Consider the following 27,375-nt stretch of genomic DNA (forward strand, 5'->3'; position numbering starts at 1 on the left):
AAATCCAGTTCAACATGGGAGGACTAAGCACATCAATGTGAAATTTCACTCCATAAGAGAAGCTGAGAAGAATTTACTTGTAAAGCTTCATTACTGTCCAACCGAAATACAACTTGCTGATATAATGACTAAAGCTCTTCCTAAAGCAAGGCTGGAATTTCTAAGGATGAAACTCGGTTTGTCCAAGGCAAATCTCAAGAAGGAGTGTTAGAATCTATGAGATTTTGCCTCATTTGATAGCTGTTAGACTTAGTCTTTGGTTTTATCTTCATAACAGATTCTGTTATGAAGATTTATTATTATTTTGCATTAGTAGTAATCCAATAAGTCTCTCATGTTTGTTGAGAGTTTTATAGCTTTTTGAATTTGATTGTAAGCCTTTAAATAGGCAGTTTCGATTTATAACATTATTATCTTTCAGCTTCAACTTTCTCTCTTTTACATTCTCTGCAATTGTTATTCCTTTAAACTGCAGCTTTCAATATTATTCATATACTGCAGATTTAACAGGATTCACTAGTTAAAGCATCAGCTGCAACATGCTTCTTGTTGAGCTCATCCATCCAAAGAGTAGAATTCTTCTTTTGAATGTGGTCATCTTCTTGGGGAAAACAAACTGCATTTCCTGAATCCTGGCACGTGCCCAAATCAATGAAGAAACAAGGTCTTGAGAATCAAAATTGGCTTTGTCTTGAACATTTCTCAAGGTGTGATCTTCACCAGCTCGTCCATCAGAAGGATCAGGTGATGAATTACCAAATCTAGCAGAGGTGGTCAATTCAGGATCTTTTACCCAATGGGTATCCACTTCTGCATTACTGATCCAGAACTATGGTTTTGCTTACAGTACTCAGCAACTGTAACTTCTTTTTCCAATTGGGGAACTTTTATTAAAAAAAAGATGAGGAAGATAAACTGGAGGAGGCACCTTGACCGCATGTTGCTCCAATGAGTTGCAAAACTTTGCTGGCAAGCTACCTCCATTTTCTGTATGGCAATGTCTTGTGCTGGAAACAGTATCACAAGTACTGTGAAGTGGCTGTAACGCACCTGGGGAAACTTGTGTGCTGTTACCTGATTCTGAATTCACGCATTCAACTCCGCTGGGATGGAATCCAGCAGTTAAAACAACTATTCAGAGAATGAGTTCTTGAAATAGATTTCCCTCCTTTTTTATCATTCACTTGAGCTGTGAGATCAAATATTTCATGCTGTTGCACGCCAGTCTTTGCATGTGCATTAAAGGTGGCCTTGTTGGAACTATAGCCCCTACCATGACAGCTGTACTCTTGTTTGGAACCTGGACTATTTTTCTGTTTCAACTTCTTAGTAACCTTGTCTTTTGGCAGTTTTTTTCCCTCAGTTCTGGATGATGAATTTACATTGGAGACAGTACAGTTCCTTTTAAGTGATGGAGCCTCTTTCAAAGTCAAGTCAGACAGGAAGCACGCATGAGATATCTTCATTTTCGGGCTGCATTCATCTGCTGTGTCATTCCTCTGAACCTTTTTCCACACAGAATGGTTGTTTTCCTTCCCTGTCCGGCCATGCAAATTTTCAAAACCTCCATATTTGTGGGCACTGGTACTACTCCTGGGCAATGTTTTTATTTGCTTGCCTTTTTTGCCTGACATAAGCAATTGTGCGTCACAGCAGCTAAAATTTCGACCACGTTGCTTTGAGCCCTCAGTTTGGTGATGGGTATCTACAGCACCATTTAATGAATTTTTATGAGATAAAGACTCCTTTTTGGAATTGAAACCTGGTGCTTCTAAAACACTACCTCTGCTGCTACCTTCATGATATGTTTTTACATGATGACAATCATTAGTGCCATCATCACTGTTTGAACTGATAGATAAATAATCAAACACTACGGAGGAATCAGAAGCATATGAGAAATCTTTGGATTGTGTATCATCACAACAGCTGATCTGACTTGAGCACTGCACCCCAATGCCAGAGAGGGAAAATCCCTCTCCTTTTGTCTGTAAAGTGATTTCCGAATTAATCATCTGATGCTCCCCAGGAAAATTCTGAGCTATAGAAGGTATAATGGGCTCCACTGTAGCAACCTCATCAATGCTGGATGTGCAGATTGGCAATGCTTCAGAAGTGCTAAATATAGAATCACCCTCAAAATCATTCTGGCTACTGCTACCATCTGGCGATGAAACATCCAATGCTTCAAAAGTTTTCCACTATAGCCACTTCATCAATGTTCGACATGCATATTGCTGGGGCTTCAGGACTGCTAAATCTAGCGTCACCTTCAAAATCAATACGGTTACTGCTAGCATCTCTGAGTGAAAACTTCTGGTGAAGTTGCAGAGCATGTTAGTTCATCTCCAAAATCATTATAACTACAGCCTTTGGAGGTTGAACTTCCTTGAGCGTACTCAGATAAAACTTCAGGTTCAGTTGAGCCAGTATCACTTGAAACTCTCTTGTTCTGTTTTCCCCTCCTCCTGGTTTTTGGTTTACATTTTTTCTTTGCAGACTTGTCTACATTAGAACTATCAATACAAGCTTCACATGAACTAAGAGCAGTACATCCTTTTGCGGTTGAATAATAGAAATCAGGGCAAGTGACAGAACTCTGGGATGCAGGATAGTCAGACAACTCATTTGATCTAGTCGCTTTATTGGAACCCTTATTTTGAGACTGATGTCATGCACCAGTTTCAAGAAACGTTCTGGTGCATGGCTTAATGGAATGAGGTACATCAGGTAGATTATGACCCAGCATTGTTGTTTTTTCTTTCTCTGCCCCACCATATTGTTTTTTGGGCTGGGCTGATTCTAGTCCAGTCATGAAAAGAGAGATTTTATTGACCCGAGATTGATCAATTTTGAGTCTAGTCTAGTTAGTTGGGCCAGCCCAGTCCAGCCCACTTAATATTATATATTATATGTTTTTATATTATTTATATATATAGATATATATAAAATAATAATAAAGAAAAAAATATGAAAAATCCTTAAAAAAAATTGCTGATTTTCTTGCATATTTTTATCACAATTACTTAATATTGATTTGTATTTTTTATACCGTAAAGATAAAAATGCAGTATTAAAATACCTGGTTTTCATCAAAACATAAAAAAAAATATAAAATAAAAAATGTTTTGTTTTCAAAAAATTCTGAAAAATCCTTAAAAAATATTGTTGATTTTCCTGCATATTTTTATTGCTTAATATTGGTTTATATTTTTATACTATAAAGATATAAATCCAGTATTAAAATACCCGGTTTTCATCAAGATATAAAAAAATGTTTTGTTCGCTTGCATACAGCCTAGTCTCTCCAAAAAATAAAAATCATAACATTATATTTTCATACAACAAAGAAAATTTGAAAAAAAATATATGTATTAGCATGCATTTTGACTGTAACAACAAGTTTGTTAGAGCCATGAGAACTAGGTCAATATTTTAAAAATTCTAAAAAAATATTTTTGTCTTCCTTTAGTATTTGGAATTGCGAATTTATATATAAAACGTATTCCTGATATTAAAAAATATAGTTTTTTTATATATATAGATGTTTGAACGGTTAGGTTTTTATCCAATAAGATAAGGACCTCCTTACTAAGGAGGATTTTTCTTAAACCATGGACAGACCAACAACTAGAAATACAATAACACTTTAGATTTTTTATCAGACAATTAAACAATGCAGCTTACCTTAGGTAAGGCGTATTTGGGATGCTAATACATTTTCTTTATGCAATCAATCCTCGTACCCGATTTCTAAGACCAGTTAGGGTTCATAGTGATCAAAATATTAGGTGGCGACTCCCATTCTATTTTTCACAGATAAAACGACAAGAATTTCTTGTCTCCCCATATATGCCAAATAGATAGATACATTTTAGATTTAAAGTGGAACAATATTTCGCCGCGACGCCGTACCTGTGATTAGCATTTGTGACTCAGGAACAAATTTGTTCTCACATTGGATTTAAAGACGAAACTCATCTCCCTTCAAGGGAAATTCATGGTGACTAATTTCATTCCTCATTTAAGGAAATAAAAACTAATTTCATATCCAAATTAAGTCTTTAATCCTAGTGATTAGAATTTCAAATTTTATCACTCTTGTTCTTTTTAATTAGATTAAAAATTATTAGCAAGATAGTAATAGACCTTATTCTCTTTAATTAAATTAAAAATTAAATATAAGATACATATCCATAGGATATGTAAAATTTTTACTTAAAGAAGTGTGCTAAAAAAATTATATGGTAAATTCTTTCATGAAAAATAGCCTACAAGGAAGTTTATATATATATATGCTTATTGGTTAAATCCTAATTAAATTTTAAATCCTCATCTAAATAGGGAGAATAATCCAAAAACTATGTAAATTTTTACTTGAAGAAGTGTGCTAAAAAATTATATCATAAATTCTTTCCTGAAAAATAGCCTACGAGGAAGTTTATATATATATATATATATATATATATATGCTTATTGGAAAAATCCTAATTAAATTTTTAAATCCTCATCTAAATAGGGAGAATAATCCAAAAAACAATAAGAAAAAATAAAAACACTCTTAAGCAGTAACTTTTAGACTGAATTTAGCATGTTCATGAACTCAAATTAAGTTGTCTTATTAATCATTTAAGGAACAAGACCTTTAAAATATTTTGAAAAAAAAATGCAATTCTACCCAATGATTGAATGATAAGTTATACTAGGCCAAACCAGTTCCGGTCTAGATCAAAATGGTGGAGTCGGGTTCGGCCTAGTCCCATAAACAGAAAATAAGTTTTGTTGTCAACCCCTATTTTAGGCTAGTATTGGCCCAACTCTTTTCAGCAATCTTTGGCCCAATTTATTTTGGGCCAATATCATCCCAAACAGGATGGGCTCTACTAATATAATTGGGTTGAGCCCATCCCAATATATTATAATATAATAATAATTTTATATTATAATAATTTTATATTATATATTAATTGAAAACAAAAACAAAAAAAAATCCAAAAAATTCTTTAAAACAATTTTGATTAATATTGGTTTTTATTTTTTATACTGTGAAGATACAAATGCGATATTAAAATATCTAGTTTTCTTTGAAATATTGCAAAAAAAAATATAAAAAAATATCTTATTTTCATGCATACGATCAAGTCTCTAAAAAATATAAAAAAATCTCATATCGTATTTTAATACCAAAACAAAAATTCAAAAAAAAATATGTATTAACATGCATTTTGAAGTTTAATAACTAATTTATTAAGGCCATGAGAATTAGACCAATATTTCAAAAATATATATAAAAAATTATTTTATTTTCTTTTAATATCTAAGATTACAAACTTATACGTAAGATGTATTTTCAATATTAAATAAGAGTTAGTTCTTCTTCTTTTCTTTTTCTTTTTTTTGATATTAGAACGGTTATGTTTTACTTAATAAGATAATGATCTCCTTTATTGATGATGATTGTTTTTAAATCTTAAACAATTCAATCATTAGAAAACACGACAATACTCTAGTTACATCATACAATCAAACAATACAACTGACTTGATATATGACATATTTGGGGTGCTATTTTTTTTTATTTACGTAACTAGTTCTTATGTCTGATCTCTAAGATTAATTAAGGTTTTTATTGATCAAAATATTAGATGAAGACTCACATTTTCTCTTTTCACGGTTAAATAACAAGAATTTCTTATCTTATCTATTTCTTAATTTTTATATATTACAAAAATAGTCGTCATGATGTCTTTCACGTGAGACATTACCGATCCAATCATTTTACTTGTTCGTTATTTTAATTCCTTGGACTCAGCAAGGACGAAATAGTCACAGTTTTGCGTGCGCACAAGGTAATACCTATAACCATTCATTTTCAAAGTCAAGACACGCGTGTTCATGAAGTATACGTATCATCATTCATTTTTCAAGTCAAGACCGGCTCTTAAATTAAATATTGTATGAGAAAGGATTTATAAATTCCTCAACGAATAAATCAAACCTCTCTCCCATTAATTGCCTTTTTGTTATTTCAAGAGTATTTTTCCACCTTCTTATTTTCGCCATGCTTTTTTAATTTTCAATCCAATCAGTCTTTTAATTATCTTTTGTCATTTTTACTCGGTCTTTTGTACTGTTTTGATGTCTTACTCTGTGACCATATCCTTCATTTATCAAATTTCGAGCACTTATTTTACATCAACCACTTGCATATGCATGCAATATTTAAAGTTGATAAGACAATAATATTTTCTCATTGGGAAAATTAATGTCTACGCGTTGAATAATTTGGCTTCTTCAAATTATGACATTACTATTTAATAATGCTCGAAGTAAAAGTTAAGGGCTAGAGATAAGAGGAATTTATTTTTCGTCACCTTTACACTTTAATAATGTCAAAACAATCTTTTTAGTGACTTTTGTTGCCGGTGGAAGTTCAGCTAATTTGTATAGTATGGCTTGTTTCCTGTTTTTCTTCTATTGGGTTTGACTCGTACGTAGCAGGTCATGAGCCCCCTGCTTTTTTGTTTTCCGACGAATATGATCTTTCATTCATCAAAAAATCCAAAGAAGAAGAAATTATTTTTACCTCAGCCATGAATGACTTTTTCTCGGCTGCGAAGAGCCCAAGACCTCAAATTTGCAGTTTATAAAATCAACTGAAGAGCTTATTTCAATGTTTATTTGTGCATTAATATATAAATATATTAGAGTAGGGCAATATTGTGTAATCTTCAATCCCATCATAACACAGAAAAAAAAAGTTCAAGTAAAAGTTCAGGGTGCTCAGTTTTTTGCATAACATTTATTTACATTACAAGTTGCTTGAACAAAACAGGCACTTAAACAGGTTTTGACTGTTTGTTTCTGAAGGGCCACGCCAGAAGATTAAAAAAGCAAATATTAAAGAAGTTTTATTTATTTGACTACTTAAACAACCTGGACATGATCCACATTACTCCCGTTTAATGTTAATTTCAACCTATGTCACAAGTCACAACTGCTTCGAAGAAAATAATACGAAACTATTTCAAGGAAAGTATACTTTTCCAATTCAACATCTTGGAAAAGTTTTTGAAATGAATTTAAATGCTGTAAGTATAGTTTTCCAATCAACATCTTGGAAAAGTTTTTGAAATGAATTTAAATGTTGAATACTTTTTCCAATTCAACATATTGTGTCTCATATATCAGCTAGCTAACCCTCTCCGTCTCTACAATCACCCATCTCGCAGACTAGCTCGCTCTCTACACATACCAAGACATACATTTGATTCCCTAAAACTCTCAGCTTTCTTTCGTGTCAAGATCAATGGGGTCTCAAGGAAAGGCTCGATACTTGACAATAATAGTCCTAATTGTTACCATTATTTTGTTATCATGTTCTAACCTAGCTGTTACAATTACACTTGACAAGAGTACTCCCAGGGCTCCTAAGGCTCCATGCAAATATGACCCCAAAGATGGTAAGTGCAAAGTCGGTGAACCAGCTGCAGCAACAAAGTTTGATGGGGGGAGGAGTTAGGAGAGGTGGTTTGACCTAATCGTATGATGAATGAGTAATCGTTTATCCTTCTATTAGTTTGAAGGCATAGCTACTTAATTTATCCATGGTAATTATTTATGTGTCCTTCGCTGGTTTAGGTTACTTACTAGCTATTGCCATGTTTTCTTTTCCCATGCTTTTTGGCATTTGTACCCATTAATTCTTCACCTTGCTTTGATTTGCCAATGTTATGCTATTAATAAAGTTTCTTCTCTTATCTAAAAGAAAAAAAGCTAGCTAATTGTGTATTTATAAGGGTTTTTTACTTTTATTTTTTTGAGAAGTCCATATACTTCAATGCATGGTTGGTTATTAATATCTTTGTTTTTACCTCCCCCACACAAAAAGAGGGAGAGAAAAAGATAAAATACAAAAAAAATAAAAATTATTGTAAAAAAAACCAAAAAAAATATATCAATGAAAAAAGTATATTGAAACACCCCAAAAAAATAATCAAAGATTAGTTGAGGAAGATAAAAAAATATACAAAGATAAAAATTTACCTGTGTATTTTCAATTGATGAAAGCTCTATAAGTAAAGAAAACTCAATTTGAGAAAGAAAAATTTAAAATTAGATATTTAAAGATTCAATTAGATTTTTTAAAAGGTTTCATTGAATTTATGGAGGGCTTAATTGTAAGAAAAAATAATTTTTAAGGCAATTTAAACTTTAAATGAAAAAAAATTAAAGTTTAAAGATTAAATTATAATTTATAAAAGTTAATTTCATCAAGTCAACTTAATTATATAAATATTAAAGTTGCATAGTTTGGATCTCTCATTTAATGACCTTGAAGGTGAGGTGCCTATGCACGGTGTCTTTGAGAATACAAGTGCGGTTTCAATTGCAGGGAACAAGAATCTTTGTGGAGGAATACTTCAGTTGAATCTGCCCACTTGCAGATCCAAGTCAACAAACTGGCATTGATAGTCGCTATTCCTTGTGGCTTTATTGGATTAATCCTCATCACATCTTTTTTATTTTTGTGCTGCTTGAAAAAATCGTTGAGAAAAAAAAAAAAAACGAGTTGTCATGTGAAATGCCATTCCGAACAGTAGCTTACAAAGACCTCCTTCAAGCAACCAATGGATTCTCTTCGGGCAATTTAGTTGTTGCTGGTAGTGTTGGGTCTGTGTATAAAGGAGTACTTGCATTTGATGGAGTGATTGTTGCTGTGAAAGTATTCAACTTGCTACGCGAAGGAGCTTCCAAAAGCTTCATGAGAGAATGTGCAGCCTTGCTAAACATCAGGCACCGGAATCTTGTCAAAGTATTATTTGCATGTGCTGGCGTTGATGTTCAAGGTGATGATTTCAAAGCTCTTGTTTATGAGTTCATGATCAATGGAAGCCTAGAAGAATGGTTGCATCCAAACCAAACATTGGAGCAGGAAGTGGACGGGCCAAGAAATCTTAATCTCATTCAGAGGTTAAACATAGCAATTGATGTGGCTAATGCGCTCGACTATTTGCACAACCAATGCAAAATGCCTGTTGTTCATTGTGATCTTAAGCCAAGTAATGTTCTTCTCGATGGAGATATGACTGCTCATGTTGGGGACTTTGGATTGTTAAAGTTCCTTTCTGAAGCATCCTGTCAGTCATCTTCGAGTCAGACAAGCTCTGTCGGATTAAAAGGCACCGTCGGCTATGCAGCTCCTGGTAACATACAACTCTAGAGGGATACATATTCCATTATTTACAAGTTTTCTCTAGCATTTTATCTCCAGGATCATAAGCAACTCTGATTAATTAACCATTCAAACAAACTGACTGCAGAGTATGGCATCGGAAGCGAGGTGTCAACTTTCGGGGATGTATACAGCTATGGCATCCTACTGCTGGAGATGATTACTGGGAAGAGACCTACAGATAGCATGTTTAAAGATGGACTAGAACTTCACAGTTATGTTAAAATGGCATTACCTGACCGTGTAGTTGATGTCGCGGACTCGAAACTTCTGACAGAAGTTGATGAGGGAAAAGGCACTGATAAAATCGTGGAGTGTTTGATTTCAATCAGCAAGATAGGAGTGTTTTGCTCAGAAAAGTTTCCTAAAGAGAGAATGGACATTAGCAATGTTGTAGCTGAATTGAATCGAGCTAAGGCCAACTTTCTTTGAAGGCATGGACTGCTATCCTACGAGAAGGTTCTTGCCCTGTAGTGTCCAGACGACTTCAAAGTGAATGTAAGACATGAGGAATGGAGTCTAAATATTGTAACTTTCTTATTTGCATAAGCATGAGTCCTAGCTAGCTACTAGTCAGAAAGTGTCCCTGAAAGAGAGCACGAAACCTGTAGTGTAAGTGCCTGTTTTTTTAAATAACCTGTAATGTAATTAAATGTTACGCAAAAATTAAGCACTCTTCTTTTACATGTCGACTTTTACCTAACCTTTTTGTTTTGTTTCTGCTCTATTATGATGATTGCAGAATACAGAACATTGCCCTGCTTTAATATTTATCTATTCATGCAAAAATAAACTTTGTAATATGGATGCAAGATATTTTCCCCAAATTTGGATCAATCTAAGAGTTTGCTAGGAGATCGTAGAAGCCCTATTTCCTATAAGCTTAAATTTTCATAGCCAACTAGAAGCAATCAAGCAGGTCTCATGACCTGCTACGAGCCAAACCCATAAACAGGAAAAAAGCCAAACTATACAACATAACTGAACTTCCACCAGCGACAGAATTCACTAAAAGAAGGATCGTTTTGAGCTTCGAACAGCAATTTTTGTAAATGGACAGGCACAAAACAAGTGATTTCTATCCTCATTATCCTGATTACATAACACAAATAGAGGATACATACTCCTCCCCATTTTTTTTATTTTTTGAAATACTTACCTATGTATTATTTCTTCTTAACATAAGTGGTATTTTCTTAAACAGTTCAATTCGGAGGTTAGACTATTTAGTAGTGCTCAATCTGGATCATGTCTCGGTTGTATAATGAAGTAGCCAAATTAATCTTCTTCCTTTTTTAGACTACACGGTATATGTTTCTCTTTTCTCAAGGTGGATGGATTTTTTCTATGTTGTGCTGAACTAAGTCAAATGGGCTGAAAGTTACAACGATATGAGTGGTTGGTTGACAGTAAAGACGGAAAAACGGAGATAGTTAGGATAGTTGCTGTTTTTTTATTTTAAAATAATAAAAATTAACTTAAAAATATTTATATATAAAAAAACATATTTATTTTTATCTGCATTTTTTTCTCATTCGATACTAACCAAGCCCAGCCTAGGTGTTTGTAACAACTTCAAGCAAGGGAAAAGGTCCAAGAGAAGCTAAAGTTCTCTCTGGAAGCGAAGAATGCGTGTCCTGAGACGTCTGCTTCGGAAGTACAAAGAATAAAAAAAGATGGACAAGCACGTGTACCATGGCACGTACATTAAGGTGAAGGGTAATGTTTCCAATGGAGAGTACTCACAAGTCTAGGGCTGAGAAAGCAAGAGAGAAGACATTGTCTGACAAGTTTGAGGCTAAGAGAGCGAAGAACATGGCAAGCACAAGGACCAGGAAGAGGGAAAGTTAATTCAAAGCATGTTATAAATCCATTCAGGACTAGGGTGCGACTCCATTCACTCACTCTTGGCACGCATGAAACTTTCAAGAACTTCAACTAAAACTGAAACAAATATTTCCAGAAGTTTAACAAACAACTAGAATATTTACAGCAAGTTTAACAACTAGATCAGTAATCAGCACTACAGGATTTCCTAAGAAGAAACTGGAATTCATGCCAAGAGGCATATGCTACACGGATGGAACTAGATTAGCAGCTTTATCTCATATGCTACATGGATGGAGCTAGATCGGTAACCATAAGAGACTACTACTCCGGAGAGTGGCAACCTCAAAATCTATGGAAGTGAATATCGTCCCCTAGAAAGAAAGAACTCGTAATCAGGATGTCTGTTTATGGATGTCTGATTTCCCTTGTTTACTACAGCTCTTGCAATAAGAGATGCTGTCTCCCCAAGGGTTCTCAACCGCTCCTTCAGAATTACAGAAGGGTTCGAGATTGGTGTTCCTGCTGCCTGGTTTACACTGTGCCGCAGCTGGAACCAGCATTCACCCTGTTCATTCAACACACAAAGCACATTTGGGTCAAGAGCATAAATGGAATGGGTACACATGCACACCCACCCCCCCACACACAAGAACAGCCACTAATCAAAGTCCAAAGCCAAGTTATGACACTTTTGGAAGCTTTTCCACTATTTAAGATTATTCCAACTGCATTTGACCTCTGTACAATAAGAGTTGAAAGCTTTGCTACTGAATAATTTTAACCATTCAAAGAACACACAAAGGGCATTTTCAAAGTATGTGTTACACAGACACCCAATGACTTTAAAAGAGAAAAACTGTTTAACTCTTTAATATCTTGTTGCCTGTAAAATGGTTAATTCAAAAACAAGAGCTGGAAAGATAAGAAACTTTTACATGTATTTTCCACACGGAGAAGCATAGCAATGAATAAGAAGCCTATCACTAGGCTAAAACACTTCCAAACAAGCCAATAATATAATAAGAGGACCGAACATGCAAGGAGATCCCATCTCATCAGCAGACATTCAAAACAGATCATGGATTCTTATCAATCAAAGCTTAACATCTATCATAATTAAAGAACAATATCTTAAGGTTTATCATATTTAGGTGGACAACATAACAAGCATAACATCCAAAAAAAAAATTTCTGAAGAAATGGGACACCAAATCAATAAATAACAGGCTTACCTTGGTAATAAAAATATAAATTAAAATAAAAGTTTATGATGATTCAGTTTTTTATCCCATGCATTGCATATGCTGCATCAGCTGATTGAAATCATCAACTTCTTAGTCATTTAACACTTGCATAAGCAATTGGGGTTTGCCAGTGGACAAGGAAGTTTAAAGTGGAGAAACGAAATAGAGACAACCCGCTTCCACATTCAATTCAATGAAGTTTATTAGCATCATAACAATCACACCATCACGCAATGAAGTTTATAGAAGAACATCATTTATAAACTACCTGAGCATTGTAACTCTGAAGTCCCACAACTGGAGAAACTATACATGCATCCTTACTCGCATAATCAACTTCAGCACTTTTATGAACCAAATGGCCAAGTGAATGGTAAGTCAAAAATGCAGCTCGAAAGTGGCCATCTGGTATCCTATATATAGGATACCATGCCACCGAGTACCTGAAAACATATCACATAACACATCTATAACACGTCTATAAAATTTCTCTTGGCATGATTCAGTTATATAACAAGCTTCAATCCTATTAATGTACAGAATGACATTCAAGCTAGTCTTTTGTTTCATAACCAAAATGAAAAATGTGAGGCTAATTCCTAGAACTAGTTTTGTTACCAACCAGGATCTGGGGTGCAAATCATGGAGATTCAGAGAGGCCAAATTAGTTGGGTCCCCATACATTTTGTAACGAGAAGACGCATCACCTCTAGCAAGCTCTTGTATCCTGAAATTAACAGAATCAGTATGGAGATCCATCCGAAAGCTCCAGTAATATGTTAACTACAACTTCAAATAAGAGGTAAGAAGAGTACTTCTCATATAATGGTCGTCTTTGCTGAGGTTGTTCCGATTCAAAGTATTCAAAGAGTAACTCTGCGCCATCAGAACATGTCAAGTCAACTGATTGAGCTACAGCTGTGGTACGAGGCTGAGGAATCAGAAGAGAAAATATTGGAAGATGACCAACATTAGAGTTCTCTGATGATTCACTAGCCTTATATGTATCAGAAATTTCATGATCAGGAGCACTGTTCTTATTGTTTATGGGTTGACTTGAATGGTTTTTGAACAATTGAACTGCTGATAAAAAGGGAACAAAATAGCCATGAAATGAAAAATGATCAAAGCCCCCGCTATTTGAATTCTCACATTCTTCTGCCCTTATTTCCAAACCATAATTCCCATGTTCTTCATACCACTTCCAGATGCATCCCAATGGGATATTTGGTATCTCATGTCTGCATAGTGATGCACCAACAAGCCGGTCATCCAAACAAGTATGGCAGCATGATAAACTGGGAAAATTAATAACTGGAGACGATAAATGAAGAAATCTTTCAAACTCGGCAATTGGACCACCAGTGGCCATCTGAATAGCTTCAGATTCCATCTGTACTCTGCAAGCATCCTTCACAGCTTGTATTATCTTTATTGATTCATCTTCAAAAGCTGAAAATTGTTGATAAGAGGATTCACTAGTTAAAGCATCAGCTGCAACATGCTTCTTGTTGAGCTCATCCATCCAAAGAGTAGAATTCTTCTTTTGAATGTGGTCATCTTCTTGGGGAAAACAAACTGCATTTCCTGAATCCTGGCACGTGCCCAACATCAATGAAGAAACAAGGTCTTGAGAATCAAAATTGGCTTTGTCTTGAACATTTCTCAAGGTGAGATCTTCACCAGCTCGTCCATCAGAAGGATCAGGTGATGAATTACCAAATCTAGCAGAGGTGGTCAATTCAGGATCTTTTACCCCAATGGGTATCCACTTCTGCATTACTGATCCAGAACTATGGTTTTGCTTACAGTACTCAGCAACTGTAACTTCTTTTTCCAATTGGGGAACTTTATTAAAAAAAAGATGAGGAAGATAAACTGGAGGAGGCACCTTAACCGCATGTTGCTCCAATGAGTTGCAAAACTTTGCTGGCAAGCTACCTCCATTTTCTGTATGGCAATGTCTTGTGCTGGAAACAGTATCACAAGTACTTTGAAGTGGCTGTAACGCGTCTGGGGAAACTTGTGTGCTGTTAACTGATTCTGAATTCACGCATTCAACTCTGCTGGGATGGAATCCAGCAGTTAAACAACTATTCAGAGAATGAGTTCTTGAAATAGATTTCCCTCCTTTTTTATCATTCACTTGAGCTGTGAGATCAAATATTTCATGCTGTTGCACGCCAGTCTTTGCATGTGCATTAAAGGTGGCCTTGTTGGAACTATAGCCCCTACCATGACAGCTGTACTCTTGTTTGGAACCTGGACTATTTTTCTGTTTCAACTTCTTAGTAACCTTGTCTTTTGGCAGTTTTTTTCCCTCAGTTCTGGATGATGAATTTACGTCAGAGGCAGTACAGTTCCTTTTAAGTGATGGAGCCTCTTTCAAAGTCAAGTCAGACAGGAAGCACGCATGAGATATCTTCATTTTCGGGCTGCATTCATCTGCTGTGTCATTCCTCTGAACCTTTTTCCACACAGAATGGTTGTTTTCCTTCCCTGTCCGGCCATGCAAATTTTCAAAACCTCCATATTTGTGGGCACTGGCACTACTCCTGGGCAATGTTTTTATTTGCTTGCCTTTTTTGCCTGACATAAGCAATTGTGCGTCACAGCAGTTAAAATTTTGACCACGTTGCTTTGAGCCCTCTGTTTGGTGATAGGTATCTACAGCACCATTTAATGAATTTTTATGAGATAACGACTCCTTTTTGGAATTGAAACCTGGTGCTTCTAAAACACTACCTCTGCTGCTACCTTCATGATATGTTTTTACATGATGACAATCATTAGTTCCATCATCACTGTTTGAACCGATAGATAAATAATCAAACACTAGGGAGGAATCAGAAGCATATGAGAAATCTTTGGATTGTGTATCATCACAACAGCTGATCTGACTTGAGCACTGCACCCCAATGCCAGAGAGGGAAAATCCCTCTCCTTTTGTCTGTAAAGTGATTTCCGAATTAATCATCTGATGCTCCCCAGGAAAATTCTGAGCTATAGAAGGTATAATGGGCTCCACTGTAGCAACCTCATCAATGCTGGATGTGCAGATTGGCAATGCTTCAGAAGTGCTAAATATAGAATCACCCTCAAAATCATTCTGGCTACTGCTACCATCTGGCGATGAAACATCCAATGCTTCAAAAGTTTCCACTATAGCCACTTCATCAATGTTCGACATGCATATTGCTGGGGCTTCAGGACTGCTAAATCTAGCGTCACCTTCAAAATCAATACGGTTACTGCTAGCATCTCTGAGTGAAACTTCTGGTGAAGTTGCAGAGCATGTTAGTTCATCTCCAAAATAATTATAACTACAGCCTTTGGAGGTTGAACTTCCTTGAGCGTACTCAGATAAAACTTCAGGTTCAGTTGAGCCAGTATCACTTGAAACTCTCTTGTTCTGTTTTCCCCTCCTCCTGGTTTTTGGTTTACATTTTTTCTTTGCAGACTTGTCTACATTAGAACTATCAATACAAGCTTCACATGAACTAAGAGCAGTACATCCTTTTGCGGTTGAATAATAGAAATCAGGGCAAGTGACAGAACTCTGGGATGCAGGATAGTCAGACAACTCATTTGATCTAGTCGCTTTATTGGAACCCTTATTTTGAGACTGATGCCATGCACCAGTTTCAAGAAACGTTCTGGTGCATGGCTTAATGGAATGAGGTACATCAGGTTGAGGCCCTCTCCGTGCTTTAGGTCGATCAGCCCTGAATGCACTCCTAGGTGGCATCGAAACTAGTTGCAAACCATCCATATTCACCTGAATTCCAGATCCAAACCAATTATGCTGATAGAAATGTTTCACTTCCAGTGCAACAATCCTCCACTATTCATCCGATACGAGCATAAGTGTTGTTAAGATAGTACCTATGGTAAATAAATAGACAAAAACCAATGTCAAATCATAACTGCATTAGCAGCCTATGCTCAATTAGAATGCTGCACCAAAATAGATAACCAAAGACTCAGGTGATGCAAGCACTCTAAGGAAAATGAGCAAAATGATTAAAGTAAATGAAACAAGAATTGTCAGAACTTCCAACAAATTTTCTCATTGTTATTTATATATCCAAGGAATCTAACTCAAAATCCAGGCAGCAAAAGGGCCAGAATTGAGACATGTCTACCTTTAAGCTACTCGCAAAACTAGAAAGACCCGATACCCCCTTGATGAAAAGGAAGTTGACACCACTTGTCAGCAGGACCGGTGTCGTCTCTTTGCTCTACCTGAAAAACAAACACCTTTTACAAACATTGCTGCTCAAATTTAAAGCTAAATATTGGAAACATAAGAAACAGCAGACAAGGTGCACATTTTATCATGATAGTGGAAATGCAGAACTAACAGAAATGAACTTGGACGTATCTTAAACTATGGTAACTAGCAAAATTAAATTGGAAATATCTTAAACTGCTATTACAAAAGGGGGAAAGGTTCGAATACTACAAAACCTATGTCAATGATCATGGAAGATGTTCTAGGAAATTATTATTCTCGTGGGTATACTTGCATTATTAATTTTCACAGAAGGCTGCCTGTACCCCAAAACACAGACTGGCAGGTAATTGTAAGACAACCCTGTCAAACAAACCAGGCAAATAGCTCCATATTGAGGGCAGAAAGTTGCTTCATGAAGTGATTGCAGTAACTAGGTCCATGAATGTCCATCTAACATAATAAGAGGTAACAAGATGATGCAGCACAGCCAAAATCTGCAGCTCTATCTCTTTCTCCGTCTCTTAGAAGCACACATACATTAGACACTTTAATTTATCTGTCACATCTGGTAGGCCAAAAGCTCATGATAAAAGCTTACATGAGCGACCATGCAGCGTTTTCTAACTCTCAACCATGCAGTAAATGAAGCCATGCACCATTATCCCATTTTAAACCCCATCGAGGGTTCCTTATTGATTATTTAACCCAACTCAGATTTACCATCTATCAACAATGTTTTGAGAATGCATTAACTAAGAGATCACATGATATCTAGGAACAGAATCTTATGTTTGTAACTTGCCAACAAATTTCCAATGGCAAACAATTTCACCTACCAAACAAGCCAAACAATCATTACCATAAAACCTAGAATTAAGAAGTTAATCAATTATGTACGACAAACAAAAAGTTGACAAATGATTTGCGAAATACAAGTAGGGGCTGCACAAGTCAAATTGATCATACAACAAATGGTAAGTTTACGACAACAATGTCAATTAAGAGAAACAAGACAATGTTTACTTAGTAAGTTAATCAATCCCATACACAAAAATAGAGAATTTCTCCACAGAAATGGCAACCTACCAGCTCATTCCACTAAAAAGAAGCCAATTCTTCAAAACAACATAACACATGAATATTAACAGATGACTAAGGTTATCCAAATCTAATCAAAACCATGCCCATATCGTTTCACATTAACAACAACAGCAAGAACACCATGTGACTAAAAGCAAAACAAGATATACCATTTATAATGGCTAACTCCATTTATTTGAATCTACCACAAACAATAAAACATCTAGCTCAAAAAAGGAAAATAGCAGTGAACCAAAAGGAAAAACTTGTAAATGCTCAGTGACTCCAATCCAATCATCTCAAAAATAAATTAATTATGAGACCAGAAGACCGAACAAACAAGACAACGATTCTGTTAACAGTCAAACCCCATATTTCTTGTCAAAAAAACAAAACTAACAACATATGATCCATACCCCCGAAAAAAAAAAAAAAACCTCGAAGAACAAAGAACAACAAGAAATTGAAAAGGACAATAAAACTCACCAGAAAAAAAAAAAGAAGTTTATGAAACCCAACTCGATCAAAACAAAAGCAATGAACAAATCCAAAGAAAACCCAACAAAACAAATAAAATATAAATTAAGAATCAAAGAATTTAAAGCTGGTTACCAAATTTGACTAAAAGAGTCCCCAAAAAAATCTGTCTAAAAGTGAAAAAAATACAAAAGGGTGTCCCCCAAATATAGCAGTGAGATACAAAGACCAATAAAGATGAAGAGAGTCAGTTACCACCACCACCACCACACAGGGAAGACCAGCTATACTTGTCAAGGATTTTACCATTTTTAGACCTTTATGTTTAACAACAAAGAAGACACACCAATCCATACTCTTACTAATTAATATGTCTACAAATATTGATTATTAAATCACATTAATTAATATCTAAAATCATCTACACTAATGTTTTATCCTTTTTCTAAAGATACAGAAAACAAACCAGACAGGTCGCTTCGTGCTGCTGCTGCTGCTTTCCTACTTCATTTGTTGCTTTCAACAGCTCTTTACCCTTTGCTGTCCGCTTTTTTAAATTAAAATTTGTTTTTTGCAAAGAGATGAGAGGCGAGGGATACGCTTTTGGTGCTTGGAATTTTTAAAGATGATTACTTTTACTTTGAAGAAAGGTGAGATCATTCATAGGAGTTATACTTATTGTTGGTGATCCTAGAGGAAAAAAAAACATTTAATAAGATTTATGATAACTTCAATAATACTTATTGAGATATAATTAAGGGTATTTTTAGCCTAAAAATCTACTACTACTACGACGTATGTTTGGGGCATCCTTTGAGTATCGATACTTCAACTCTCTTATTGCAATGTATTTTTATCAACATGTATTTTATAATATTGAATTATGCTAATTTTAAGTGTCGATTATTATTATTATTATTATTACTATTATATGGTGTTCACCCAAAATAATGATTAGATGGGACCCTTATGTTGAGTCATTGTGAAAAAAGTTGAGTCCCTTATCATCATCATGACATGTATCTTTTTTTGTCAATTCATGGCGCCGTATAAATCACAATAAAAAATTTAATAGCAAGTGATGTTTGTTTACGCTATACAAATTATATTTTAAAAAAAATATTATAAACAAAAATAATTAGTAACGCAGCAAATCATGTAAATAATAGTTGATCTAGTTAAATACAATTAACCTAAATTAATTACATCTAGTTAAATTCAATTAATCTAAATAAAAATCATTTATCATCATGTATCTTTTAATGTATCATTATATGTAGTGAGTCAATTTGTTGATTTAAAATCTTATCTAAATTAATTTTTATATTAAATTGAATAAGAGTTGATTTAGTTAAATACAATTAACCTAGTGAAACTTAATTAATTGAGTCAAAATTTGAGTGATGTTTGATTTGATTTTTTATTTTTTTCTAAAATAATGACGTTTCTACTTTTTTTTTCCTTTTATAGAAAAGAAACTTAATATAATTTCGTGAACCGGATCTCGACGGGGAAGAGTTTTATAATCCGAATCTTTATTTGTTTCGGAGGAGACTTTGAAAAGGAGAATACGTGCATGGAATCTTCTGTCTGGGAATCCATCCCTCATCTTTAAGAAGTCAACTGTGCAGAAATCAGAATAATAAAAATAATAATAATAATAATATAGAAATAAATTATCAGGGAGAGGGCGATGTCTTGAGGACTCATCAGTGCCCAAGAGCAGACATTGATTTGAAGCAGTGAGCATTATTTTAATTCATTCAGCTCAGCTCAGCTCTGCCATGCATGCTTTCTAGGTGGCATCATATTTCAGCTTTGAATACACGTGTGTGTGTCTGTGTGGGCTATCTTTTATTTTATGACCGCATCATTGCGTACTTAATAAAAGGTCGCAGGAGCCATAGAATTGAGTGTCTGCTGGGTAGGTGCTACCTTAGGGCGTGTTTGGTATTGTGGTAGCTTTTATGGTTACGGTTAATAAAAAGCAGTTTCAAAAAAAATACTTTTTGTGAGGTTGATTTTAAAAAAAATTGGTGTTTAGTTAAAACTGTGGTTTTAAAAAAAGCATTTTTTGGTGTTTGGTTACAAAACTGTGATTCAACAATTGTGGTGGAAAAAAAGCATTTTTGTGTTTGGTAAAAACTGTGGTTCAAAAAAAAAATTTCTTAATTTTCTTATTATGGTTTGTGTTTTATATTTGATTGGAATTAAATATTTGATTGGAATTAATTAAAAGGACATATATAGACACATGTATATAATTCCAAAACATAGGTGTTTTGTAATTATGATTACATAACAAAATGAAAAATCGTTATACATTAATGTACTCTTTTATTGTTCCATCAAACTATTTGCAATTCCATCGCGTACAAAATCCATACGTGAAGGCCTCTGTGAGCCTTGAACGGCCGAAACCTGAACAGTATCAGGCAAAAAGTCATCTGGAATCAAATTGGGGTTGCGATCATACTCAGAAAAAACTGCATCATCTTGCGATCTCCTTCTAATATAATTATGTAGTGTCATTGATGCAACTACAATCTCAACTTGTGTTTTGTATGGATAAGCAGGCATGTTTTGCAAAATTTTCCACCTCTGTTTCCATACCCCAAAAGAACGTTCGATCACGTTACGTAGTGACGAGTGTGCACGATTAAACACTTCTTTCCGACCACTTGGTTGTCCACGACGTCTAAATTCTTGGAAGTGATACCTCTCGCCTTTGTAGGGACCCAAATATCCATACTCGTTTGGATATCCAGCATCAACCAAATAGTATTTTCCTGAAAAAAATAACATTGTAATTTTAAACAAAACTTAAAAAAATAATTATATTCCTTCAATTACCCAATCTTTAATTTAGTCAAAATCGCAACCTTCTGGAGGTTTTGGAAAGTTGATATTGCTATTGTCAATAGCCTCCAAAAAAATACGAGTATCGTGTGCACTGCCTTCCCATCCTGCCCACACGAACATGAATTGCATGTCGAAACTACAAGCGGCCATTACATTTTGTGTTGGTACACCTTTTCTTCCAATAAATGGAATTTGATTTGCAGCTGGTACGCAGGCACGAACATGTGTTCCATCAATTGCACCGACACAATTCTACATGCCACAAAAACATTTATAGTACTCATATAAACTTTTATAATATATTTCATACTCCTCTAAACAACTTAATTATATATATATATATATTATAATATATATATATATAAATTAATCTTACCTTGAAATGTGGCATAAATCTTGGATTCATAGCAATTTCTCTTGGTGTGCTCGTAAATTGTGGATCTTCTGGTTTTATGATTTCCACAGCAAACAAACGTAATGATTTAAGCACTTCTTTAAAACATCGACTAATAGTTTCACCTGAATGCTGGAATCTTTCCTGCACTTGTCTATTTGACGCCCAACTGCTATTGTAAATAGAAATATCGCTACCTTTTCAATAACGCTCATTCTTCTTGACGGTTTTAAGCCATAGCGCGTTTCCAAGTCGGTGCACAAACTCAAAAAAGTGGTTGCGTCCATCCTGAACATGTTAACACTTCGTTTCCAATGCCCTCTTAAAACCTCCGTCAACCAACGCATCCCTGTGTTATATGAAACCATACAAGGTTCTTTAAACATATAATTATTATAATAATAATTTATAGCTCCAGCTACGCAAATAATTAATTTTTTCCTATCAAGATGCCTCCTTATAATAAATGCATCGTCACCATCACTGTCACTGTCACTGTCATTACTATCGTCGGAGTCGTTTCCATTACTGTCATCTCCAGCACCATCAACTGAGGCACCACTACCTTCACAAGGATAATTAATTTGATCTACAATGCGGTTCATTATAGTATCATAATTACCATCGAAATCTTCATTAAATATGTCATTAAATCGTGGATCAGCCATAACTTCAATTACATGTAAAAAAGAAAAAAAATTATATGTTGTTAATAAAGAACTTTAAATAATTAAATATCATTCAATAAAAAAAACTATCAAAGAGTTGGTTCAACATAAGTTTTTTCCATACCTGTAAAGCCAACAAAAAAGAAGTATTCTACTTGCTTGTATTTGGTGCAACTGAGAGGTTTTTTGAAGCTTGTTATGAAGAAAGCTATTTCATTTAAAAATATGATGCAAACATTCCTCTTTATATAGAAAATTTCAATGCTCTTTACGTCTATTTTACAATTTTTAATCTTTCAACATAAGTACATTCATTCACATGTATGCATGTGCTGTAAAAGTAGCATATAATGTTACTTTTACAGCTCATATATGTACACCATCCTGCCAAAACAGAGTTCACAGCTCATATATGTACATCCTGCCATTCAAATAAATAACAGCTCATATATGTACATCCTGCCATTCAAATTAACAGCTCATATATGTACATCCTGCCATTCAAATAAATAAAAACAGAGTTCCAAGTTTTCTTCAGCAGTAGGATGACCAGCAACAAAGAAAAGTAAGAAACAGCTACAACATTAATCCCATCATCTCATGGCAACAATGAAAAAAACATAAACAGTAACTGCAAAAGGGGTTGCTTTTTCAGACCTCACAAGATCACAGTAGCTAGCAAATGGAAAAAAGTAAAAACAGAGTTCAAGGACTGAAGCAGTAGGATGACCAGCAACAAAGAAAATGAAGAAACATCAACAACATTAGTCCCATAACCTCACGGCAACAATGAAAAAAACACTTCTTGACAGTAACTGCAAAAGGGATTGCTTTTTCAGACCTCACAAGATCACAGTAGCTAGCAAATGGAAACAATTACAGCCAATGAAAAATTCACTTGCAACATGTCAAGCTCATAGTAGCTAACCAATTGAAAAAATTCTAGTATCAAACCTCATGGCAGCAAAGAAAAAAGGATCAACAGTAAAGGTAAACAATGCAGCAAATGTCATCTTCTTACTCTCGACCCTCTCTCCATCTCATACAAAGCTTATCTCCTGGTTTCTACATTCATGCCTAATGTTTCCAGAGTTAGATGTATTCCTAATCCACACAGGACATACATGAGCATCTAGCTAGCAACCTAATGGAAAAAAAATACAGCCAAGGATGGAATGACCAGCAGCATGTCAATCTCACAGTAGCTAACCAATTGAAAAAATTACAACTAAGAAAAGAAACACAGCAGCATGTATTATTATTCCCAGCAGACCTCACGGCAGCAAAAAAAAATATAAAGTTAACAAAACAGTTAAGGTAATTTTGAACAACCATTTCATGTAAATTAACAACCAATTCCATTAAAGGGTAAACCATTTAACATTAACCATTCAACATTGTAATTCGTAGATAAAATACAACATCACAACCATCAATTTCTCATACAAGTTTGTTTACTCCCGTAAAACAGTTTAATAAATATAAGAGTACATAAATTACCGCAAACGCATATGCTCATATGCCTTAAAATCAAATGTGGAATAATACAATGCCTCGAACAAACTTCGGCAAACGGAAACTACTCTTTTAAAAACCGGCATCCCATTACTCTGCAACAAAAAAATAAACATGTATAAATATCGTAAGAACTTGAACATACTTTAATTGATTAACAGTTAAGATAATTAAATCATACCATGTCAGCTAAGCACGTTTAGTTCGTGCATACATTCGCTGCAACCATCTCAACTTTTGTTGCTTATCGCCCATACTGGCCCACATTTCTCTTTTCCTTCTTGAAACGAGAAACTCCGTAGCGAAGTCGTGGAAGTCATCTTCAATTGAAACTCCAGGAATTGAGTGCAGCTCAGCCATCACCTCGGGGATGCTACAGCCTTCGCGATCCAAATTAATAGACGTCTAATCACTCTTAGTCGACATACTCTCAAGAAGATGATTGCACCTTGTCATCAACTGAACACCAATTCCAGATGTTTTCTTCTTTCTACATCGCACATCGGCATGATCTCGTCCTTTTCTTTTGCCGCTGCTTTTTGTATTGCTGCTGGTTGACATATTTATCTCTCCAACCATTCGAGCCATGTCAGTCTGGAAATCTGGAATCATATCTTCCTCCGAATCACCGCTGCCCTCTTCCAAACCATCATCAGCAATGTCGGCATTGCTTGTACCAGGAGCAACACCACTGCCCGCAGATACACCTGATGAAGGAGCCCATGCAAACGCTCCAGTTGCGACAATGTTGGAATACATTCGGTCAAATTTATTCTTCAAAGATGGCTCAATACCGACATGTCTGAATTTTTTGGCTCCTCTAATTTCCTGCATATAAATTAAATCAAGAAATGAAGGATCAAGACTAGTAAAATTTTAGGGCTGGAATTTGACAATAATAAAAGAAATTGTTAGGATGACAAGGAATGTACCTGAATTTTTTGTTTCCACCACTCATCGCTGGCTGCAATTGTGCCTATTTCACTATTCCAGCCAACACCAGTTTCAGAAACCAGCTTATTCCATATCCTCCAATCCTTTTTGCATCCATCCCATTTGTTTTTCAATTGTGTTTTAGTGAATGCATGCCCAGTTTGTTCTTTGATGTTATAAGAAATTTCCACCCCGTTTTATCGAAATGAGTATTAGGTCTCATTCCCATATCAATTGCTTTAATGCATATATCACAAAATATATGCAACATGTCCTTTGTCCAAGCAGCCTTATCAAAAGATTCAAGACCTTCCATGATATCTTTTAACACATTTAACAAAAGTTTGAAATCAGTAAATGATATCAAATAAATTGTGGCATATACATAGGACTAAAACAATAATAAAACACTCAATGTTCAACATTTACAAAAGCTGTGTGGAGATAAGGCAGGTACAAAGACATGTAATTTTTCATCTGAAAAAAAGAAAATGAAGATGGAGATAAGGCAGGAACTTACCTCAGTCTATCTCTTTAGGTGTCCAAACCAGCACAGTTCTGCAGCTATGTCCTACAAACAGATACACAATGGAGACCCAGAAGATAAATTAGATTTTGAGCTACAATTACTACAAAATTGACATGGGTAACACAGTATACAGAAGCATCACAAACATGCAGGATTTCAAGTACAAAAAATTTAAAAACACATGCAAAGCAGAAGACAAGCAGAAGAAGCAATGAAATTTGTTATAAATTCAACAAATTTGAAGCAGGCACAGTAAATGAAACACAAGCAACAACAGCAATGAAAGTTTTTGGAAGTAGCTAGTTCGGAAGAGATATAACACATTTTTTAGTTTATTTCATGAATGGAAAATAAAACAATCCAAAGAAGCTGATTTTCCTAGCATAATCAAACGATATGAGGGTCAAGTCTCTCTTGAAAAAAGAAAATGAATTATCCAGAGGAACACAAAGCACAAATATTCTAATGGAAATTAGCGAAAATGTGAACGCGTTTCAGCCGTGTAAAAGGGTATATATTTGGTGGTTGCAGCTCTAAAAGCAGTTCCACCACACAGAGATTTGATAGTAATCTAGATTTTGTAATTCTCGCAAGTATCTGCTCCAGCAAAGACAGACCAAAATAGATGGAAGAACAAGCAGCAGTTATTAAACTTCCAAATGTATATTCATTAGGTTTCAGACTTAAACCTGAATCTGCCATTTGCATGCTTGAGAAAAGTTCAAAACAAGAAGCTGCATCTCCTCTTTGTGAGTAAACTGATATGATTGAATTCCAAGATATAGAATTCCTAATCTCTATCTCATCAAAAACACTAAGAGCATAGTCAATATATCCCAGATACTTCCCGTAAATGGATATCAGTACATTAGATAATCACGCATCATTTGCATAAGGTCACTTAAAAAACAATCCATGAATTTGCATCCCAAGTTGAAGCCACAACTTCAATTTTATTATTAGTGTTTTTTGATAGTTTATTCAACATCAATTTGCACTTCTAATATTTCAAATGTTTGGAAAATAATGTGTTGGTGTCTACTGCTCAAATACAGACATGTTAAATTAATTATTGAAATCGTGTATCTTCTACCAGGAAAAACAGGAGGAACAAGTGTTGGTTAATAAACCATAGTTTGCTTTTTCTTTCTAATTTCTATAAATCAAAAGTTAATGCGTTTGATCATATCTTTTCCCCTCCTTAACCAAAAATTTCCTACATTTCCATATAATTTCAGACACTATCAGCCTCTGATCTGCATGATCCAGATATATCTGCTCTTATAGCAGCTAAAATGAAGGAGTTTCATGGTCTTGAGATGCCAGGTCCAAATGATGTCTCTCTGTGGCACAAATTGCGGTTGTTTTCTTTTATTTTCTTTTCTAACTCCTGGCAAGCTCTAATAGCACTGCCAAAAGCAAAACGATTAGGCAAAAAACCATCAAAAATCATCTCTTTTAAAACTCCACATGCATCCTCAGGCATCCCATTCTGATTATACCCAGAAATCTAACAAGCCCACGTAACACCATTTCTATCCGGCATTTCATCAAACAACTTTCGAGTCGAAACCCAATCACCAGTTCTAACATACACATTAATAAGGGTGTTGCATAAGAACAAATCAGAATCAAACCCATGTTTAAGAACATTTAAATGAAACAAATTTGCATCCTTCGAACAACACGAGTGCTTATAACTAGAAACTAAATGTTCAATCAAATCATTGAAAGAATTAAAATTCGAGACTTTTAGGAAAATGGGTACTGTTTTCAGGTGAGAATGAGATGATTTTTGTAGTGATTGAAGATGGAGATGAGGGAGGAACTTACCTCAATCTCCTGTCTTTTTGTTCTGCAAACCCCAACGTGTTGCAGCTGTGTTCTGTAAAATAAAAAACAATAGAAACCCATGATAGAAATTAGGTTTTGAGAAACACGTTAAACAAAATTAACAAGGGGAACGCACAGTACCTGATATCTAGCTCATGGACCTTTCCCAGCACGAATCTCTTGGTTTTCTTCTGCAATTGTAACAATGGAGGGACAGTATGTAACGGTTTGTGTTTGAATGGACAGAGGCTCTGGCGTTGGTGTTAGGGCAAAATAGAAACGGGGTTATAGCAAGAGAAGAGAGAGGAGAACAGTTTGGGGAAGGAAATTGGGGTCTTTTAGTTCGTTAAATTGATCTGCAACTGTAACAGAAAGTTTGGAGGTTGATGACCGTAATTTTGAAGGTTGAGGTTACTGGGAAAGTTTGGTGGTGAGAGAGAGGTAAGGAACTGAAGGTTGAAACTGGGCGTAACATTGATCTACAACAACCTTCTGTGAAATTTTGGGTTTTTTGTGACCGTTGGGAAATTGAGTTTTG

General features: G+C 35.0%; 3 protein-coding genes and 1 long non-coding RNA gene across 5 annotated transcripts; 1 reads left to right on the forward strand and 3 right to left on the reverse strand.

Annotated features, from left to right (window-relative positions):
- The first annotated feature begins 8,450 nt into the window (after positions 1 to 8,450).
- Positions 8,451 to 10,093, forward strand: LOC118047159 (probable LRR receptor-like serine/threonine-protein kinase At3g47570). The gene is made up of 2 exons (XM_073405762.1): positions 8,451 to 9,206; positions 9,324 to 10,093. The coding sequence occupies exons 1-2, from the start codon at positions 8,585 to 8,587 to the stop codon at positions 9,665 to 9,667; spliced, it is 966 nt and encodes a 321-aa protein (XP_073261863.1). The 5' UTR covers positions 8,451 to 8,584; the 3' UTR covers positions 9,668 to 10,093.
- A 1,049-nt stretch (positions 10,094 to 11,142) lies between these two features.
- LOC118047160 (uncharacterized) lies at positions 11,143 to 18,837 on the reverse strand. Of its 2 annotated transcripts, XM_035056347.2 has the most exons (6): positions 18,570 to 18,837; positions 16,455 to 16,554; positions 13,125 to 16,194; positions 12,932 to 13,036; positions 12,578 to 12,752; positions 11,143 to 11,630 (listed from the first exon to the last, which is right to left on the reverse strand). In XM_035056347.2, the coding sequence occupies exons 3-6, from the start codon at positions 16,079 to 16,081 to the stop codon at positions 11,415 to 11,417; spliced, it is 3,453 nt and encodes a 1,150-aa protein (XP_034912238.1). In that variant the 5' UTR covers positions 16,082 to 16,194; positions 16,455 to 16,554; positions 18,570 to 18,837; the 3' UTR covers positions 11,143 to 11,414. The 2 variants fall into 2 exon arrangements, with proteins under 2 accessions (XP_034912238.1, XP_073261899.1); XM_073405798.1 differs by lacking the exon at positions 18,570 to 18,837 and having other exon boundaries at positions 16,455 to 18,524.
- Positions 18,838 to 20,440: 1,603 nt separating this feature from the next.
- LOC118047158 (uncharacterized) lies at positions 20,441 to 22,027 on the reverse strand. Its single transcript, XM_035056346.1, has 4 exons — positions 21,838 to 22,027; positions 21,485 to 21,708; positions 20,986 to 21,217; positions 20,441 to 20,892 (listed from the first exon to the last, which is right to left on the reverse strand). The coding sequence occupies exons 1-4, from the start codon at positions 22,025 to 22,027 to the stop codon at positions 20,441 to 20,443; spliced, it is 1,098 nt and encodes a 365-aa protein (XP_034912237.1).
- Positions 22,028 to 23,729: 1,702 nt separating this feature from the next.
- Positions 23,730 to 27,364, reverse strand: LOC118047167 (uncharacterized). Its single transcript, XR_012168304.1, has 5 exons — positions 26,979 to 27,364; positions 26,838 to 26,889; positions 24,996 to 25,046; positions 24,475 to 24,796; positions 23,730 to 24,370 (listed from the first exon to the last, which is right to left on the reverse strand). It is a non-coding gene; the product is annotated as an uncharacterized lncRNA (long non-coding RNA).
- Between the last annotated feature and the right edge of the window lie 11 nt (positions 27,365 to 27,375).

The sequence above is a fragment of the Populus alba genome, chromosome 17 (assembly GCF_005239225.2).
Source record: "Populus alba chromosome 17, ASM523922v2, whole genome shotgun sequence".
Classification (NCBI taxonomy): Eukaryota; Viridiplantae; Streptophyta; class Magnoliopsida; order Malpighiales; family Salicaceae; genus Populus; species Populus alba.

Coding starts and splice junctions, on each gene's coding strand:
- LOC118047159 (XM_073405762.1), top strand. CDS start 8,585: ATGCCATTCCGAACAGTAGCTTACAAAGACCTCCTTCAAGCAACCAAT. Junction 9,207..9,323: donor CGTCGGCTATGCAGCTCCTG/GTAACATACAAC, acceptor AACTGACTGCAG/AGTATGGCATCGGAAGCGAG.
- LOC118047160 (XM_035056347.2), bottom strand. CDS start 16,081: ATGGATGGTTTGCAACTAGTTTCGATGCCACCTAGGAGTGCATTCAGG. Junction 13,037..13,124: donor AGACGACCATTATATGAGAA/GTACTCTTCTTA, acceptor TGTTAATTTCAG/GATACAAGAGCTTGCTAGAG. Junction 11,631..12,577: donor TTCAGAGTTACAATGCTCAG/GTAGTTTATAAA, acceptor TTGAATGAACAG/GGTGAATGCTGGTTCCAGCT.
- LOC118047158 (XM_035056346.1), bottom strand. CDS start 22,027: ATGGCTGATCCACGATTTAATGACATATTTAATGAAGATTTCGATGGT. Junction 21,709..21,837: donor CAGTGACAGTGACAGTGATG/GTGACGATGCAT, acceptor CATATAACACAG/GGATGCGTTGGTTGACGGAG. Junction 20,893..20,985: donor CTTTCCAAAACCTCCAGAAG/GTTGCGATTTTG, acceptor TATTTTTTTCAG/GAAAATACTATTTGGTTGAT.